Raw genomic sequence first — 19,443 nt, forward strand, 5'->3', positions numbered from 1 at the left:
GTCCTGTGGGTCATGCCCAGAGGACTGGAGACACCATGAATTCTATCTGTGTGACACATCACACTATCTGTCCCTGCTTATCTCTGGTGGGATCACACTGTAAGAGCTCACAGCCCACCAAATCACCAAATCACCTCTGGGGAGAGGGGCTGGAGAGAAGGTTCAGTAGTTTAAGAGCACTGACTGCTCTTCCAGAAGACGGTTCAATTCCCCCATATCTATGTGGTAGCTCGTGGCTGTCTATAACTCCAAGATCTGACACCCTCATACTGACATATGTGAAGGCAAAACACCAATGCACGGAAGAAAAAAAAAAAAAAAAAAAAAACATTAGAGAGAAAGGGGGGGATGGAAGGAGGGAGGGATGGGGGGAAAGATGGAAGGGCGAGACAGGTGTGGGGAATGGAGGAGGAGAGGCAGCACAGGCCTTTCAGCACGGTAGGCACTAGCCCAAAGCCCACAGCATCTGTCCCGCAGGGAAAAAAGCCATTTGCACTGTGCTCATGGCATGTCGAACAGCGGGAATGCTGGACAAAAGCCAGGAGTCCTTGTGCAGGCCACAACCTGCACAGCTGTACAAGGCCTGCCTGCCTGAACAGATGTGTGGGATCTTGTCCACCTGTGTGCCTGTGTACAGATGCAGGCTGTTCGGAGACACACGTGCACATACATGTACACGCACACTCACCCAACCTTGTGCTCTGGTCCAGGATGAGGGCAGATAGAGAATGGAAACCCTAGAAGTTTTCGGGACCAATTAGGCCTGATAAATCTCCCTAGAGCAGTGGTTCTTAACCTTCCTAACGCTGCAACCCTTTAATACAGTTCTTTATGTTGTGGTGATCTCCAACTGAAAACCTATTTCATTGCTTCTTCATAACTGTAATTTTACTACTGTTATAAATCATAAATATCTGATATGCAAGATGGCTGACCCCCCCAAAGGGATTGCAACCCACAGGTTGAGAAATGCTGTCCTAGAGACTGGCCTGGGGCCTAGGAGACCCAACTGCCCACCTAGCTGGGTGTAGCTGTCCCTATGTCCACTGTGGAGGCTATAGCTGACCCTGTTGTCAGAGCAGTGGTAGGCTTGCCCAGGGCCCAGCAGCAGGCAAAGAGAAGTGTTCTGGGCCCAGTGTCTCTGTGTTGCCTCTGGCTGGGATGCACCCTGTAGAAGCACAGGAGGACCTGACATAGAAGTCTGTCAACCAGTGCACACCCTGGCACTGTCCAATGAGCCAATGCCCCAAGTCCCTCCAGCCTCAATCTCCACAGTCAGGTTTACAAGCTGAGGTCAGAGGTCATCCGGACATCTATGCCAGGCCAGAGGGCTGACCTTTTTGTGACCAAGTCAGAGGAGCCCTGGGACCCCAGTGAGGAACTTCAGACCCCTTGGTCACTATCTGAAACACTGCTTGAGGGTTGATCCTAATCACCTCTAATTTAGGGGACAAATGGCCAATTAAGGGACCATTTGAGAGTCAGAGAAGCAGAAGGCTAGTAAGGAGACAGACACAGTCACCCCCGCCATCGCATGGTCAGAGAGTCTGCCCATAAGCTGAGTGGAGGGCATAGCCTTCTCTCCTGACATCAAGGAATGGGGAAGGGGTGCCCTTAAGGGCCACCAAAGTCCCCATGAAAACATCTCCCTAGGGTCTGAAGATCAGTGATAGACGTCCACTCGTGGTCCATACTGGGCACTTGGCAGGAAACAGCTGAGGTCGTGTGTAACCTTAGTCTAGTACGTGCAGGACTGGGGCTGGAAGGGGACAAAGAAGAAGCAAACAGGCAGATACACAGATGCAGGGCTGGGACAATGACTACCGCAGATGTGTGAGGACCCAGTCCCAGTGCATAAAGGCAGATGGTGGCTGGGTCTGCAATCCCAGGTCTTGCATGGCAAGATGGATGCAGAAACAGGAGACTCCCCAGAAGCTGCTGAGTCTGCTGGATTAGACCAGAGGCTCTGGGTAAGGGCTGTCCACCACCAAAACAGGTCATTTTAGAAAGACTCCATAAGCCCTTCAGGCCCTCCCAAGGCTTTAAGTGAACCTCTGTTCTTAGATCACCTTTAGAAACATTCCTGCCTCCTGATCTGTGAGGTTCTGTATGGTGGGATAACACTTCTCCATCAGATGTCCCTGACTGGGTCAAGGGCCGGCTGGCCCCTGTAGTGCCTGCTGAACACATGAGCAGGGAGCCTGCTGTCCACTGACGTCTGTCTGTCTAAGATAGACAATGAACAGTGAGGCAGGAGGCTAGTTGAAGAAAAGTCCTTTCTCCTTGCAGCCCCCTAGCTTCCTCAGCACCCAGGCAGGGATGTGGGGAAGGACACTCATGGGAATCCCCACACCAGGTCACAACTTTCTGTAACTCCAGTCCCAGGGGATCCAATGCCCTCTGAAAGCACAGACCTACATGCAAGCAAAATAAAATGAACAGTTAGAAAAAAAAAGGTGAGAGAGAGAGAGAAGAATGCCACAGAAAGAGTGAGAGCAAGAGAGCGAGAGAACAAACGAGAGAGAGCAAGAGAGAGAGAGAGCAAGAGAGAGAGAGAGGAAGAGAGAGAGAGAGAGCAAGAGAGAGAGAGAACAAACGAGAGAGAGAATGAGTGAAAGTGGGCAAAAGAGAGAGAGAGAGAGAGAACAAATGAGAGAGTGAGAATGAGCAAGAGAGAGAGAGAGCAAGAGAGGGAGAGAGCAAAAGAGAGCAAGAGCGAAAGAACGAGAGTGAGAATGAGTGAGTGAGAGAGAACAAGTGAGGGAGAGAGAGCAAGAGAGAGTGAGAGGGGGAGCAAGAATGAGAGAGCTGCTTTAAGCTGCTGCACTGTCTGGAGAAGAATGGGGACTTTTCATGGCCTTTGGTGGCAGAGCCTCAGCAGAGGAATTCCAAACCAGTGACCTTTGCGGGAACATGCCACTCCTCAGCTACCCAGGACTCTGAGGACCTCCCCTGTGGCCTCTCCATTCCTAGACCACTTGTTTCTCCAGCCCTGACATCTGAGGACAGCTCCAGCCAGGGGTCTGCTGAGGACCTCAGCTCTCCTTTCTGAAGGCCTGGATTCCAAAAGATGACATTCTGAGGCTCCTTATAGACATGAATTTGGGGGATCATGATTCATCTGAGGGTTTGCTTGGTGTTTTACCTGTGTGAAGGCCTGTGCTTCTACACAGAGATTCAAGCTGCTCTGTTATCCTTGCCCACAGTTCAGAAAAGACGTAGCTAAACAAAGTGCTGGACAGAGAGCTCATGCCAAATAGGTAGCTGGCAGATGGGTTAGGATTTTCATGCAGAAAGTGACTCTTGGGCACATCACCCTGGCCCTCATGGTCATGGCCTCCACTGCAGGCCAGTGCTACTGCTGGACAGGGTCCTGGATCCCTGGAGTGTCCCAGGAAGAGGTGGCACTGCAGGTGTCTGCCCTGCAGGTCTCTCCAGGTGGGCTCCATGGCCTTCAGAACACAGTAATGATCAGAAGTGTTCTGTATCACATCCCTCTTAATGGTCCATTAAAAGCAAGTTGGGGCCTAATGATTACAGGGGAAATTCTACTGGCTGTGCCTTTGAAATACACAGAGGCTTGCAGGCGCTGGGCGGGACTGGGTGTTTGAAGTGGCGGTCCATCCAGGAGCATCTGGAAGGCTGTGCTGCCCACACTACAGACACACAGAGCACAGCCAGCCCTCAAAGGGGCCCTGGTCCAATGCTGGGCCGGGTAGGCTCTGCTTTTCTCTCTGGTTTTGACTTGCCCCAATCCCCAGGATCCTCCTTTGGGTCTTTCTTTGGTGCTGAGTGGGGAAAAGAAAGCCAGGGGAGTGGGGGGTAAGGGATAGGGAAAGGATTATTTTATTTTGTTTCTTCCTTTTTTTTTTTTTTTTTTTTTTTTTTGAGCTGAACAACAGAGAATGTTAATTTTAGAGTCAGGCCTATGTTTTTTCTTTTCCTTCCTTCCTTCCTTCCTTCCTTCCTTCCTTCCTTCCTTCCTTCCTTCCTTCCTTCCAGGTTTTCAAGACCTAGGTTTCTCTGTGTATCCTTGGCTGTCCTAGAACTCACTCTGTAGACCAGGCTGGCCTCAGATGCAGAGATCTACCTGCCTCTGCCTCCCGATTAAAGGCGTGCACCACCACCACTTGCTTTTTTTTAAATTCAGGTCAAGTCAAGAGATTACTACAGATTCTGGTAACAGTTTAAAACAAATGAGGCATCCCCACCTTGACTGAAGCCCTGGCGAAAAGGTTGTATTTTGGGAACCCAAAACTTTCATTTTCCTACTCTCCTGTTCATTCCAAAACTACTTATCAAACACCCCTTCTGTGCTCTCTGATGGGAACAGTGCCACAAGACACTCTGGGCACAGTGCTTGAGAGAGTCAGCTAGTCACAATGAGGAGAACCTAGGAAAGAGAGCTGACGGTGTACAGACAAGCATGCTTTGAGGAAAACCAAATAGGAACGGGCTCAGGTTGCACTGAAAGTTATCATTTAGGGATGATGGTGAGGGAAGCCAAATGCACACACAGATCTCCGGGGACAGGGTAGCCTGCCTTGCAGAGATGGAGGAGAACCGTCAACAAGTGAGAAGGACCAAAGTGCATGGCGTACTGCATATTAGCCAGAGAGAGCAGTGCAGCTGGGAGGAGGGAACAAGGCAGGTAGGGTGAACACAGGAGAGACCTGGATGCGGTCCTGGGCCCTAGGCACTATGGGAAGTTTGGGTGAAGAGTGATGTGGGTTGAAAGTTTCTTCCTTGAAGTGTCTACTTTCCCAGCTCTCTGTTAGGGAGCCCCAGTAGACCAGAGTTCACGGCCTGGCCTGGCATTTGCATGAACCCAACCCTACCAGGTCAGAATCCAGCTTGCTGTCAGAGAAAGATGTTATACTGAGGCCTGCTGGGGGTCTCCCAGGCTGACAAAGATCAGATGGGAGAAGACACAGCTTCTCCAGGAAAAAAAGACCCCTGCAGTCAGCACCTGCTGTCAGCCACGTGGGAAAGCCAGCACCTGCTGCCTCAAGACCTAAGATCTGGGGAGGGAGGGTGCTGATTCAAAGAGCCAGACCTCTCCTCCCCTCTCAGCCTTTCACAGGAGCCTGTGTCTGCACAGGTGCCTGGCAGGTGTGAGGTCCCACCGAGTCACAAGGGAGTGAAGTCAGATTGGCCAACAGGAGCATCTCAGAGCCTCTCCAGCCTGGTTCTCTCTAACCCTTCCTGGAAGAATCGAGGTGGCTGGGGGTAGCAGATGGGAATGCACAGAACAACCCAGTTCTCCAGAGGCATCGGCCCCCCCCCAAGGCTGGGACTTCTGCCTCCCTGGCCTATTCGGGAAGTTATTTGCTGTGTGATTTTGACGAATAAAAGAAAGGTTGGGCCTGGACCTACAGGTGTGCCCGGGGAAAACCCTCTTTGAATCTCGTACTGATAGGATGAGTTTCCACCTTTCAAGCACCTTTCCCTTCCTCATCAGACACAGCCACCCCAATGTTTGCTCCTTCCGTCCCTTGATATTCAGTTTCCTTTCTTCCTTCTCTCTGTGTGTATGCGTGCGTGTGTGTCTTGTTTTGTTTTCTTGATTTTGAGGTCTTACTGTGTAGTTCTGGCTGGTCTTGAACTCACTACACACACTAGGCTAACCTCGAACTCAGAAATCCAACTGTGATTAAAGGTGTGTACCTTATGCATGGCGATTCTTCTTCTGTAGTCCAGGATCTCAATTTTTAAATCCTCCTGCTTCAGGGCCCCCTCCCCCAGGAGCTGGGATCACAGGTGTGGGCCACCATTCCCAACTCTTGGTCCAGAACATTGACTTTACTGTTGTTTGAGTTTGGGTAGTTTTAAGACAGGGTCTCTTGTAGCTCATGCTGATCTTGAACTTGCTCTGTAACCAAAGTTAGTCTTAAACTGGCTTCAAAAAAACAGCAGGGATTAGGAAGGAACGGGAGTCAGGCCACCAGAATGGGAGGGCAGAAGAGGGGACAGCAGTCCAGGCGGGGATCTGTAGTCAGCAGCGGTGATATACTGTTATTCCAGAGTCTCTACAGCAGGTGAAGCGAGGGAACAGGAAAGGGATAACTTTAGGAAGTACTGCTCAGAAAAACCTCTCAGGGTGTTGACACTGTCCCCACCTTGTGTGACCGGACCCAAGGCCCAGCATCATCTAAGTGGAGCACCCACCCCTCTCTCTTACAGGCTTGCAGCCCTGGCTGGGCCACAGTGCTTTGTACTTCAATCAGCCTTTCATCTGAAACCTTAGGACCATGCCAGCTGGCTTAATTAGGGGCCCCAAGCCACCTAAGTACTGTTTTGTAGCTGGACAGAGCACAGAAGAGAGGGATTAAATGATTTGTCCAAGATTATACTACAGAGATGCAAAGACCTCTCTTGGGGGGGGGAGAGGGGTACCTCAGCTTCTGCCTGCCACCGCCCCTTTGCCTGTCCAGTCTTGTCCTATCATGGCCCTGAGCACTCAGCTGATGGCTGGAAGCCTGTGGGTAAGTGGGAGGGTCCCTGATTGCTGGCAGCCACCACCAAGCTGGAAATGGACTGCCCAGAGATTGAGGGATCTTTTCAAGGATCTTTGAAAAGGTGATCGAGGATGGCAGAGTCCAGAATCAGCCCTAATGGGACTCTCAGGGCCACCCTTGGGGCCTGCTGCTGGCTCTAAGCCTCAGGGTGCTGCACTGGCAGGGATGAGGGGGCCGGATGGAGCCGCCTAGCTGTGAGGCAGGCTGCCTATGGGCCCTTGTCCTGCTGGGAAATTCCTATCGTTCTTTCTTTGGGTTGTGAGCTCATGACAAGGGAGGTGGGTGCCTGTTATAAGCTGGAAAATAAACTGTTCATTGCAAAGAAACAAACAAATGCCGTTCTGAGCAGCATCATGGTCCCTATTACCAAACTGGGGTGGTGGCAGGCGGGGTTGTAAGGGATGTGAGGCGGGAGGGGGTGTCAATTGTCCTCCGTGGTACTTGTTAAGTCCGGTATGGCCACTCCCTATTTGCTTCCCTGCACTTCTTCCAGGGAACTAGGCTGGTCTCAGTGTCCTGCCCACACAGCCTGGTCTCAGGGCAAACTCTGCCTACCAAGTAACCAAGGCCCCTGCCCTAAGCTCCAACTTGCCAGGCCCCAGATCCTTTGCCTCTGCCCGTCACCCCAACATTCTTCCCCCATTGCTGTCCTGGAGTTTTTCTGATCCAGTCCCCCAGCCTTGCTCTGGAAGCCCTGGCTGACTCCCTGCTGGCTTCTAGAATCCTCCTGAACAAGGCCTCTTGGAGCTTTGTCTTAAAACTCCATAGTCCCCTAGCCACCCAGCATCCTGAGCATTTCTCAGAAGCCCCCTCTCTCCTTCCTTCTACCTTCTAAGCCTACCTCTCACCCCCCCCCACTACCTTCTAAGACCTCATTTTCTCATTTTCTCTCTCACCACCAGTTTACTGCCACAAGCTCTGGCCCACTCCGGGAGCTGGTGTGGCCACTCCTCAGCTCATCACAGTCACAAGCAGGAAGCAGAAAGGTAGACTGTGCTCTGTGGGCCATTTGTCCAGTGTCAGCATGGAGACTGTCCACGGGAATCATGGGTCAGACAGGACAGGACTCTAAACCCCTGCAGGGACAGGCAGTCAGCCTCACTTACTGGAGGAGGAGATCACAGAAGGAGGCAAGAGAGATGCCAGGGCCTCAGGCTGGGCACTGTTGGGCACCAAGCTCATGCACCCATGTGGGAGGCACCTTCCAATCTCTCCCATGTTCTCGGGACCAGTAGCAGGGTCCCTTAGCCACGACTAAAGCCGCAGCCAGGCTTCTCACCACTTCTAGTCCATTGGGAAGGTCACTGTCCCTCAGCAACACAGTCCCTGAAACAGGAGCGTGGGAGAATCCTTGACTCCAGAAAGAAGAGCTAAGAAACAACTTCCTGGAAGTTGAAGGGGGGTGGGGTGGGTATCAGGAAGCAGGACTGCATTTGATCCTCCGATAACCCAAGCAACCTGTTAGCATGAGCGTTTCCCATGGTGGATTGGGACTTGTTTGTACTGTTTGGTGTCGGACCACAAACAGAGTCTCATGTAGCCCAGGGTAGCTTTCAACTTTCTTGGTAGCTGAGGATGACCTCAGCTTCCTGAACCTCCTGTGTCAGTATCCCGAGTCCTGAGTGATGGGACCCACATCAGCAGCTTGTTAGAGAGCTGGACCACCGGTTTGAGTTAGCTTTGAGATCATTGAGAGGAACAGTTCTGCAGATTGGGGGCCATTTCTTGGACCTCAATTGTTCACACAGCCAGACGCTGAAGAGAAAACAACGGCTGCTGTTCATTTTACAGGTAAGAAGAGGGAGGCTGGGAGAGGATGTGGCTGCTGGCTTACGGACCTGGTTGTTGTCAACAGCTAAACTGGGGCTGAAATGGGAGATTTGAACACCATGTGACACACTGGCTGGAACAAGTAAGGCCCCAAAATGTGTGTGAGGGATCAGAGATCTGACACCCACGGGCTCCCTGCAGGGCAAGAGCTTGTGGAAGAGAGGCCTCGGCCCCCTGGCTGGCTTCCTGGCCAACCTCAGGCCCCTCTGTGCTCCTTCTGGTTCCTGTTGTGGCAGCCATTGGGGACTAGACCCTGTGTTAGCACATGAATAGCCAGGGATTTCCTGGGCCAAGTTGCGCGAAAATGCACATTTCTCACCAAAAGGGCCCTAGTTGGGCACTGCACACACCAGCAAACGGTCAGCCTGGCCCCTGCACCAGGCGTGAAGGCAGCTTGATGCTTCATGGGGGTGAGGGGCTGCTTGACTCTTACCTAGTTGGAATGAGCCAGCCTTAGCTCTGCAGGAACAAACACCCTGAGTACCCAAACAGACCTAGGCCTTCACTCCCAACAGGAAGGAAGGCAAAGTTTAGAAATACTTCCCCAGAAAGAGCTGCCTGGGACCGGATCCTTGGCCTCCTGCTCACGCTCACTCATTCTCTTCACAAACATCTGTCCTGTCCCTCTTGCATACTGGCTCCTTCTGTTGACAGTGGGGGAGCCTCAGAGAAGAGGACAGATAATACGGGGTCTCATTCTTAAAGGCTCAGAATCTGTGGCATAGACAGAAAGAGAAGAGAGGTTGATGTGTGGACTTGGGAGGGCTCAGGGAAGGGAGCTTTTGTGGCAGTGAAGTGGGAAGGCCCTGGGACCAGGCTGGACAGGGAGAACTTTCACGGCTTGCTCAGGCCCTCCTGAGTCCAGTGTTTTGGGATCCACTTGAGTATGGCGATGTCTCTGCTCTAATCCCAGACACTTCCACACCGGGACAGCTCCTCTGTCCCCTATGCCTGGCCTATCACACTGGACAGGGCTGAAAGGCCAGTCCCATGCCTGTTCCGTGTACAGCCCAAGTCTGGAAGCAGAATGTACACCTGTTGCTCCTGGACCCCCCAAAGACGGGTCCATCTTCTAGCTTCTGAAACCTTCCTTGGAAATGGACTTTCTGCAGAGACAGCATAGCTAAGGTTCTCAAGAGAATCGTCTTGGGTTCTGAGTGGACTGAAATCTAGCATTAGGTGCCCTTGCAGAGAAAGGAGGGGACAGAGCAGAGGACTGAGAGACAGACAACCGCCATCGCTCACTGCCTGAAGCCCAGGAACTATGGGAAGCAAGAAGGAATCTGCTTTAGATCCGGGGAGGGAACATGTCCTGCTTAGCCCACTGCCAACTGCTGGCTGCCAGACCATGAGGAAGTTAAATGTGTCTTCTTCAGAGCCACCAACCAGTGGCCCTTGCACTACTCCATAGGAAACACACACGTCCTCAGAGCCCCATTCCGCATGGATGAGCCACAAACATCTGGGAATCTCTTTCACCTCCCATTTCACACACACACAAGTCCTTTGCCTGCTAGGAATAGGTGTCAGGAGATGCTGGGTGACGGGGCTTAGGCATCCATTGTAGCCTGTGGGGAGGAAGAGGGAGTGCTGTTGGATGGGGAAGTAGACAGTGCCTCAGCACCTGCTTTCCCAGGGTCTTTCAGCCAAGCTGAAGCCCCGGCTAAGGCTGAGCCCAGGCTCCTAGATCTTTTTGGAGCCCTCAGTGAACTTCTGTGCCTGGGGGAGGCACAGCCACCTAGGCTGGCCTCTCATTGCCCTTCTGTCCATCAGGAAGGTAATTAGGAGCCATTTAAGGCCATTGGCATATTCTGGCAAATGTAACCTAAGGGACATTAGCTCTGAAGTACAAATAAGCCTGGCCCTGGAGGCGTTCAAAGGGCCTCTGGAGAGCTGGGGTCTTCTCCAGGTCTGCTTGCCCCTCTGGAAGCCCTCAGCCTCCTGTGCCGGTGTCAAGAGGCTTAGAAGAGATAGGGGTTCCCTGGGGAATGGGAGGGATGGTGACACCAAGGCAGGACTGGGGGCACCCCCATTGGCTTTAGGGCCTGAAGCTGTTTTCATGGCTGGTCTAGGCTGGCCTGGGTTAAAGTGTTGCTTTGCCTCACCCTTTCACACATGTGCCCCTGACTCTGCACTTCTAACTTGAGTTATGGGCAGGCTACCAAGCTCTGATGGTTAGAGGAGAGATCAGAGAGTGACTCTGTGTATGACACTGTCCCCACACTGCTCATAAAAAGGACCTGTTGTTGCTGGAAGCCTAACCCACAGAAGCTCAGAACGACGGGGGTCACTATTGTGAGGTTTGACCCCACAGGGCTCATGTCTTTAGAGATCAAGGTACAGATACAAAGAAAAAGAACATATTTGGACACAGGGAGAAGACACAGTCTGGGACCTGAGGAGTGAGAAGCCAGCCCCAAGGTGAGTATCTCAGCTGTGAATTTCCAGCCTGAGGAAATGGGACAATGGACATTGGCTATCAAAACCACTGCCTGTGGAACGCTGCCCCAGGAGCATGAATCTTCCTCCACATCCCTTTCTTACTGTTTTCCTATTTTCTTTAGAGACAGGGTCACACTATATAGCCTGGGCTGGGTCTAGAACCCAGTATGTAGAACAGAGATGACTCTAATTCAGAGATAGATTCTGTTTACCAAGTTCTGGGACTAAAGGTGCCCACTACTATTCCTGTTCCTTCCTTCCTTCCCTCTCTCTCTCTTTCTCTCTTCTTTTTGTTTTTTGAGACAAGACCTCATGTAGCCTAAACTACTCAATTTGTAGTTAAAGATGGCCTTGAACTTCTGATCTTACTGCTTCCACTACTCACACACATTATTTACAAAGACATCTAGCCTGGTGTGGTGGTTCACACCTTTAATCCCAGTCCTCAGGAGGCAGAGATAGGTAGATCCCTGTGATTTGCTAAGGCAGCAAATCAGCAAGTTACCTACACAGTGAGTTACAGGCCAGCCATGGCTACAAACTGAGACCCTGTCTCAAAATCAATCAGCCAGCTAATTAGTTAAGTAATACTCAATTAAAAGGAAAAGGTAGTGGCTTAAAAGTACAAGTGTAAAGCTGAGATGTAGCCCAGTGCAGGGGGCTGGCCTAGCATGAGAGAGGCTCTCTCTGTGTTGAATTCTGTCTGTTTTTTCCCCCCTATCTTAGTTTTAATGGTCAATTTGTCACAGCTTAGGCTCAGGTGATCTCAGTAGAGGAGTCACTAAGAGCATCATGGTGTGTAGCCGTGTCTGTAGGGGACTATCTTGATTGTTAATTGATGTAGGGGAGCCCAGACCACTCTGGGTGGCACTATTCCCTAGGCAGGTGATCCTGGGTAATTTTTGTTTGTTTGTTATTGTTTTCATTTTATTTATTTATTTATTTATTTTTAAATAAGATCTAATTATATAGTCCTGGTTCTCCTGGAAGCCACAGTGATCCACCTGCCTCCCTATCCCTGAGGCTGGGATTAAAGGCCTGCACCACAGGGCCTGGTGATCCTAGGCTGCGTAAGAAAGTTAGCTAAGCACGAACCTGCTGCATTTCCTTGGCTGTGCATGAGTTTTCCTATCAGAGGTAATGCTATGTGGAAAAGCAGACAGGCTGGCCTTCAAGCTTGTGCCTTGAGTTCCTGTCCTGACTTCTCTCAAGGACTAGACTTGGAAGCAGAATAAACTCTTTCCTTTCTTAAGCTGCCTTAAGAGTATTTATTCATAGCAATAGATTCTGCATCTGCCAGAAGATCCTTCTTGTTCAACTAGTCCCCAGAACAACCACTAATAGCATTGGGCTGACACACAATAGCTAACCAGGAGTCAAAGCCAGAGAGACTCCCATGGTACAATAACTCTAAAAGTTCCCTTTTGTTTTTATTTATTTATTTATTTGTTTATTTGTTTATTTATTTATTTATTTATTTATTTATTTATTTATTTATTTATGGTCTTTGACATAAGGTCTCAAGTAGCCCAGGTGGCTTTAAGCTAATTATGTAGCTTTAGGTGACCTTGAATTTCTGATCTGCTGGCCTCTAGCACCTGATTTGTGCATCACCACACCTGACAAGCTCCGGCTGGCCACCTCTCGGTATAAGAAGATGACCTTGGGCTCAAGAGCCTCCTGCCTCTACTTCCCCAGTGCTGGATTTCTGGTTTGTTTGGTTTTTAAGACAGGACCTGACCAAAGGCTGGGCTGTCATCATGTAAAACTCCAGCTCAATAAGGGCTCTTAAGAGAACACTCATTTCCTGCAGCTACTCTGGATGGATCTACTTCCTCCTGAGGCAACAGACACAGGGCTTGGCTGCCCAACCCCGCAGTAGATCAAAACCCTGCGGCCTGCCTCAGAAGTCACAGAGACATTTGTGCCAAAGATGACATGAGCAGGGGGCGCATTTATGCGTCTCAGAAAGAGGAGAGCAGAAGCAGGGGGTGGGGGAAGCAGAAGCAGGGGGCGGGGGGGGAGCAGAAGCAGGGTGTGTCTGGGGGGGGACAGAAGGGGACCAGAGCAGCTGACAGAGGGGTGCCCACACTGTAGGACTACAGCAAGTGCGGGGCACACACATGCAGGATGTTCAGAAAGGATGCTCTGGGCTTGGCCAGCTGCCCAGGGCCCCTGACTGTTCTGCAAGCTATAAGTGATCCTTTAAAGGAGTGAGGCCGCCTGCCAGGTGCCACCTTCCTCCTGAGTTACATGCTTTCCAGACTCCTCCAGAGATGGATGCCACACCACTTAGAGAGGTGCAAGTGGAAACAGCCTTGGCTGACCATGCCCTGTGGCCTATCTCTTCCACCCACCACTTAACTGACAGTTGAGCACTCCCAGTCTGGCTCAGGTGACTGGGTACTGCCATGTAGTAGCTCGGGACAGCTTCATGTGGCCAACAGTTCGGTATGCCTTCTGGCTTCTCTAGAAGAAAGTCTCTATTTGGCTACAGTAACTCTTTAACATTTGAAAGTTTCCCCCGAGAAAGGGAAGCCCCAGGCTCAGCCACTGCACTCCAGATGACCCAAGCAAGTTCCCCAGACGTAAGAAACTGAACCACATAACTTGTGGTGGAGACTGTGTGCAAACTCTCCCCATAAAATTAAAACCCCCAAATCACCAGGTGTGGTGGTGCATATCTTGAATCCTAGCCTTTAGGGGACAGAAGCCGGCAGATCTCTGGGAGTTTGAAGCTAGCCTGGTCTACATAGCAAGATCCTGTCTCAAACACAACAAACTAAAAAATAACCCCCAAACCCCTAAAACCAGAGCCAGAGAAATGGCTCAGTGGACAAAGGCAGCTGTCAAACCTGATATCACTGGAGAGTAATGGACAGGAAAAAAATGTCTTAATTGGGCTAGCCTGAAATTCAGTATGTGGATTGGGCTAGCCTCAAACTCAAACCCGCCTGCCTCTGAGTGCTGGGAATAAAGTGTTCTATCATGCCTGACCAAGAACTGACTTCTAAGTTGTTCTCTCTGTGCGTATGCCCTACCCTGAAGCCCATATACCACAAATACATTTTTTAAAAACCCTCAAAATGAAACAGAACAAAGACACTCAGCTCCACTCAGTGCCTGCCAGAGACCCCCACTCCTACCATCTTTCTGGGCTGGAGGTGGCCAATTCAAAAGCACCAGTAAGCCAATAATGATCACCTTGTTTGGCTATAACAGCTTTGCTGAAGAGCCCAAGAGAGCACAAGTAGATGCTCAAGATTCTGGTTGCTTCTGACCATTTATGAATAGCACCAGAACCAGTCTCTTGGGTTACTGTAATTGGGTTGGCTTAAGGCCTAGGTGTGCCGAGCTATCCCGAAGGCTGAGAATCTGAATGGCCCAAGTGGACCTTTCAGAGCTGGGCATGCCTGAGGTGTTTCTCCGAAGTCTGCCCTGTGCCTAGCCTCCTTTGCATAGGGACATGTCATATAGGTGGCCTGCCCTGGTCACTTACTATTACTGAGGGGTTCTCACAGAAGCCCAGGCTGGCCCCAAACTCACAATCTATTGGAGGCCCACCTGGAGTTTAGGATCCTCTGCTTGCGCCCCCCAAAAATGCTGAAATTACAGGTATGCACCACCACACCCTGTTCATGTGATGCTAGGGAGCCAAGGCAGGGCTTCTGTGTGCTAGGCAAGTGCTCTGTGCCTACTAAGCCACATCTCCAGCCCCTACTTGATTCTTATATTTTTTTTTCCACGATAAGATTTCTTTGAAATAGCCCTGGAACTCATTCTGTAGACTAGGCTGGCCTCAAACTCAGAGATCCACCTGCCTCTGCCTTAGGAGTACTGAGAGTAAAAGTGTGTGTCACCACCAGCCAGCCTACTACGTGGCTTAAGAGAGTCTCATACTCCATTGTGGGCTAGAATTCTATCTTAAAAACAGAGAGCAAAACAAGCCCAGAAATCTAAACACATTCTGATACAGACAACTTACAGATCTATAAACCTGTAATCTTGGAATGTGAGAGGATGGAATTTTGAGACTGGACCAGAATACTTGCCTGGTGAGATCCCGTCTCCAAAAATAAATGAGCAGAAACTTTACAAAACCTGTGATCTGGTTATGGCTTGTAATCTGATTCCATATCTTCATGAGAGCAGTTGGCTGAAGTCAACCACATGTATTATGTGTTGACTGTTCTCATCTGACCAGCTCCTGCCTCACTGGGCTTCATGGGGTAAGTAGTCACAGCACGGGCACAGACCCGTCAGTGACAGGGTAGGCAGCAACAGTTTTGTGATACCATGGCTTTTGGGACGATTTTCCAAGCCACATCTATGTGGACACAGCTGGCGAAGACTAGTCTCTCTGCTACCATCCTGCTCAGCAGCAAATAGCAAAAGATAAAGCAGACACAGGTGCTTCCAGACACATTTGTTATCTTTAATATCTCTCCCAATCATCCCCATCAGTTCTTGGGGCTCTCTATACAGGATTGAATGCTTCTCTTGGAGCATCCAGTGTGCACAGCACATACTATCTCTGGGTCGACACCTGTATTAACTACAGACCGACTCGGTAACAGGTGGATACAGAAACCTCAAATCCATTTTGGCATTTTGGTAACAAAGTTCCAAAGATACAGTCTTGTCCCTGGGCACAGGAAAGAAAGCTAGGGCGCTGAACAGGTAATGGGTGTCAGGTAGGACCATAGCCTGCCTGAGGCAACATAGCTGCAGACTCCATCAGAGCAGGGCAGGAGTTTTCTACCTGTAGTCTCAACACTTAGTTGATTCAAGAGGAGGCCAGCCTGGGCTACCAAATAAGATGCCCCCACCTGACCCACACACAAAAAGAGGGAGGCATAGTTCTGTGGTGTGGCCTTGCATACACTTGATTTCAGTTCCCAGCACCTGAGTGGGTGTGGTGGGCAGTGTCTGTAACCTTAGCCCTCGGAAAAGGGGCAAGAGGATTCGAAATTCAAGGTCATTTTTACTGACACAGCAAGTTCAGGGCCAGCCTGGGCTATAAGACCCAGTCTTTTAAAAAATAACAAAAACAAAAGATCTTCAACTAACTTCTTCCCCACACTCTTGGGAGTCTAGGGCCAGGCTTAAAAAACACAAGAATCTATCATCCGGTGAGCCATCAGACAGAAAGGGAAGTTTGGGAGGTACTCCCACCTCAGCTTTGGGGCGTGGCTTCTTCCTTCTAGGGCAGTGTTACGGAATAGTATTTTAAGTATCCCATTAGCATTCAAACAAAGAGTTTTCTAAAGGAATGTGAAAGACAAAAAAAAAAAAAAAAAAAATGCCAATCAGATTTTTCCCGTCTTGCTGTCTGTAGCCTCCCATAAAGTTAATTCGGGAGGCGGCTCAGAAGCCTCCCAGCAGAGTCTTAAGATCTTGGGGAGAAGCATTTGAGACATTCCCTGTAGCGAGCGAAGGTCATTTTGTATAAACTCCAAAGTCATTCATTAAAATTCAAAGTTCTCCCTCACTCAGCCCTTTTTTTTTAAATGCCGCAGACCCTGCTCTTCCATCTTGGTCTCAGTGACAGGGGTTACATTCGTAAAATATATAAAGAAAAATATAAGGGTTACTTGACTTGGTGACCATATAGTGCACTCCGACAGCTGGCCGCACATATTTTCACCATGAATACCCCTTACTAAAAGTAAATCATTGGGTAAAGATAGCTGGAACGTGACAAGAGACCGGCAGGGCTCGAGATGCTGCATGTAGAAGAGGCGCAGCAGACGCACCCAGCAGAGCCTCGGCTTGGTCACCAGGGACTCAGGAACTCTGAGGTAGTTGGGAATAGAATGCGATCACATTGTGGCAGCACCGGAATGTGACTCCTTCAGTATGCCTGCAGAAGGGCTGTCCCGAACGGAAGGACAGCTCACCCTTAAATTATGGAGTTCCAGTACAAAGTTCCCCAAATTCAGGGAAGCCCGTTTTCCTCGGTTTGATTTTTGCAAAATACATTGTTATATCCCAACAAGTCATCCTCTATTACAAACAGAGTTTCATCCCTAGAATTTGAGTTGTGGCACACACACCTTGCCCATTCCTAGTTTCTTTTCCAGGGAATTAACAAAGTTCCAGTGGCTACAAGCCATGTGCCCTGTTGGCCAATCCAAAAAAAAAAAAAAAAAAAAAAAAAAAAAAAAAAGGCAAACAGGAGTTTATAAAATTGTCTTAAGAGTCTCCCATCCGGTAGGTCCAAAAAGATTGACTGCAAGAGAGTTCAAAGGTCAGTCTTGGAGATCTAAAAACAGAGGCGGGAGGACTTCCAGGACGAACTTCTGTCCCTGGAGTAAACTGATCCGACAGGGTTCATACCAAAGGGAGCTGAGGGAGTGGCTGCTGCAGGATGCTCCGGACAGGAGACTTAAGGTCCTCCTCTCACTGGCTCAGAGGTCCCAGGCAGGCCTTTCCCAACAGAGGCCAGGCGCCCTTGGAATCTGATGTCACCAAGTTTCAGAGGCACACACACGAAATGGCAGCACACCCCAGATCTTTGAGTGAAGGAAGAAGTTTGTCCCACTGCACCAAAGAGGTCCGAGCGGCATTTGATTTGTTTGTTCTTTTGGTCATTTTCCCCCAGAAAATGAAAATACATAGAATTATAAATAATTGGGTGTCCATATATACATATTTAAATAATTAATTTAAATATCTTACACCTGTTTTTGCAAACAATTCTCCATCGAGAGAAAGTGCTCCTCCTGAGGGGTAGGGTGTGCTTCCGAGGCTGAGGGCTCCGGAGGGTCACAGTCTAGGAAGGAAGTGGGTTACCTTCATGGTAGGCGACACTCGGTTCCCCTTCTTGGTCCGCCCGTTCTTACTGAGGGCCATAAACAGGCCGGGGTACGCGTAGGACTCGTAGGCATTGTAGTTGTTGGGAAGAAGTATTTCTTTGAATTTACACTCGTCGGTAAAGAAAGGCTGGGAAAGAGGACATGGGGTGAGCCAGGGACCTGCTGCAGTCGGAGCCCAAGAGGTCTTAGGTAGGCAATGTCAAGATTGTCCCAGACTTTGAGGAGGTGATAAGTCCACGCTAGGCGGACTTGCCCCTATCAACTTAGTATCTCCTGCCGAACGTCCTGCCTGCTGGGACCCACCTCTCTCTCCCTGGATCAGTAAGTACCCTACTCAGGAGGGAATTGGATGGGGTAATTCTCTTGGTCTGGAAACCCAGCCTGCCTCTGGCTACTTTGGCTGAAACTCTTGAGACCTGGCGACCCTGCTCCCAGATCTCTGTGACCAAGACACAAATGTATGTGTGGGGTGAAGGGTTTACAATCCTGCTAGTCTTTCTTACACACAGTTCCCAGCAGGTGCCCAGCCAGACCCCGCGGGCACTCACCACACCGAAGAGCTTGCCCCTGCTGCTCATGGCCACGAAGAACCGGCTGGCCACTCCGAAGATGCTCACCACGCCCCGCTGCACCGGAGAGAGCTCCAGAAGGCCTGGGGAGGCGGGACGCAGGTCAGAAAAGCGTGGGTGACCCTGGGCCCACACAGACCCTCCGACTCTGAGCCTCTTGGGATCTCGATGCTGGGGTGAAAAAAGCCCAGGGTCCCCAATGCATTAAGAGCTCGTCTCCTTCCTGTCTACCGGTAGCCCCCAAGTCCGGCCTCAATCTGGGCGCTTGTCCCGGGCTCCCGTGGGTGCGAGCGGGTGAAGGCGCTGGAATTCCTCACCGGGAGCCCAGGCTTCCGAAGGCGGGAGGCGGGGCCCGGCCACCGGGTGCGCTCGCAGTCCTCGAGCCCAAGGGGGACGGAACTCGAGTCCACTTAGTGCCTGGGACAACTACTGCCCGGGACCCCACCCTCTAGGCCCCGAACTCACTGTCCCTCGTGTCCGCGTGCACACCGCCGATGCGGCCGTCGGGCAACACCTGCAGGTGGAATCCGATGCCCACGTTGCAATAGAGCCGCCGCAACCTTTTGAGGCCCAGCAGGTAGTCCCCTGCGCCACTGCGGACCGCTGCCTGTGGGGGCTGCGCGGCCACGGGCAAGCGTGCCAGCGAGCGGGCCACCAGGCCGTCCCAGCCGTGCCCCAATTCGGAGTGCCGCGTGCCGTTGGGTGCGGCGGCTCCACGGTCCGCCAGGGCCACCACCAGGGCCAACAGGACCCTGGGCAGCAGCGTCCCTGTGGTTGGCCCGCGCTTCGCCATCCCGGCCCGCGGGCCGTGAGTTCGGTGAGTGCTGCGCGCAGATCGAAGCCGCGGGAGCAAAAGGGCATGCGACGGTGGCGGGACAGTCCCCGCGTGCCTAGCCCCGCCGAGCAGTGTGGTATATATAGCCGGCGCCCCCTCCTACTCGCCTGCCCGCGGGGCGTCGGTCGCTTGGGAGCCGGGGCGCAGGCCGCCTGCCAATCACCGCCGGGGGAGGAGGCGCAGGCTGGGCGGTGGTTACTGTCACCTGGAGAGACCCCAACCCCTTACTCTTGTCTCCGCCCCGCACTCGAACCTGTTGATCCCGCCCCCTGCCTCTTTGCTCCCCAGGGCATCTCAAGTACTCCTTCCTTGCGGGACCCTTGGGGAGCCGCCAGAACCTGGATCCTTTCTGCTTCGCCAAGGACTGGCTTTAGCTGAGGATGGAAGGCAGCAAGTCACACTGTGGCTTGGCTATCAGGGTGTAACTCTGA

The 19,443-nt window shown here is 51.2% G+C and overlaps 1 protein-coding gene across 1 annotated transcript; it reads right to left on the bottom strand.

Moving 5' to 3' along the window:
• Window positions 1-17,558: 17,558 nt before the first annotated feature.
• Window positions 17,559-18,970, bottom strand: FGF4 (fibroblast growth factor 4; the record flags this gene model as incomplete). The annotated part of the gene is made up of 3 exons (XM_080911126.1): window positions 17,559-17,735; window positions 18,157-18,260; window positions 18,643-18,970. 3 exons carry the CDS (start codon window positions 18,968-18,970, stop codon window positions 17,559-17,561), a joined length of 609 nt encoding a protein of 202 aa, XP_080767252.1.
• Between the last annotated feature and the right edge of the window lie 473 nt (window positions 18,971-19,443).

Source organism: Micromys minutus, assembly GCF_963924665.1.
Source record: "Micromys minutus genome assembly, chromosome: 2".
Taxonomy (NCBI): Eukaryota; Metazoa; Chordata; class Mammalia; order Rodentia; family Muridae; genus Micromys; species Micromys minutus.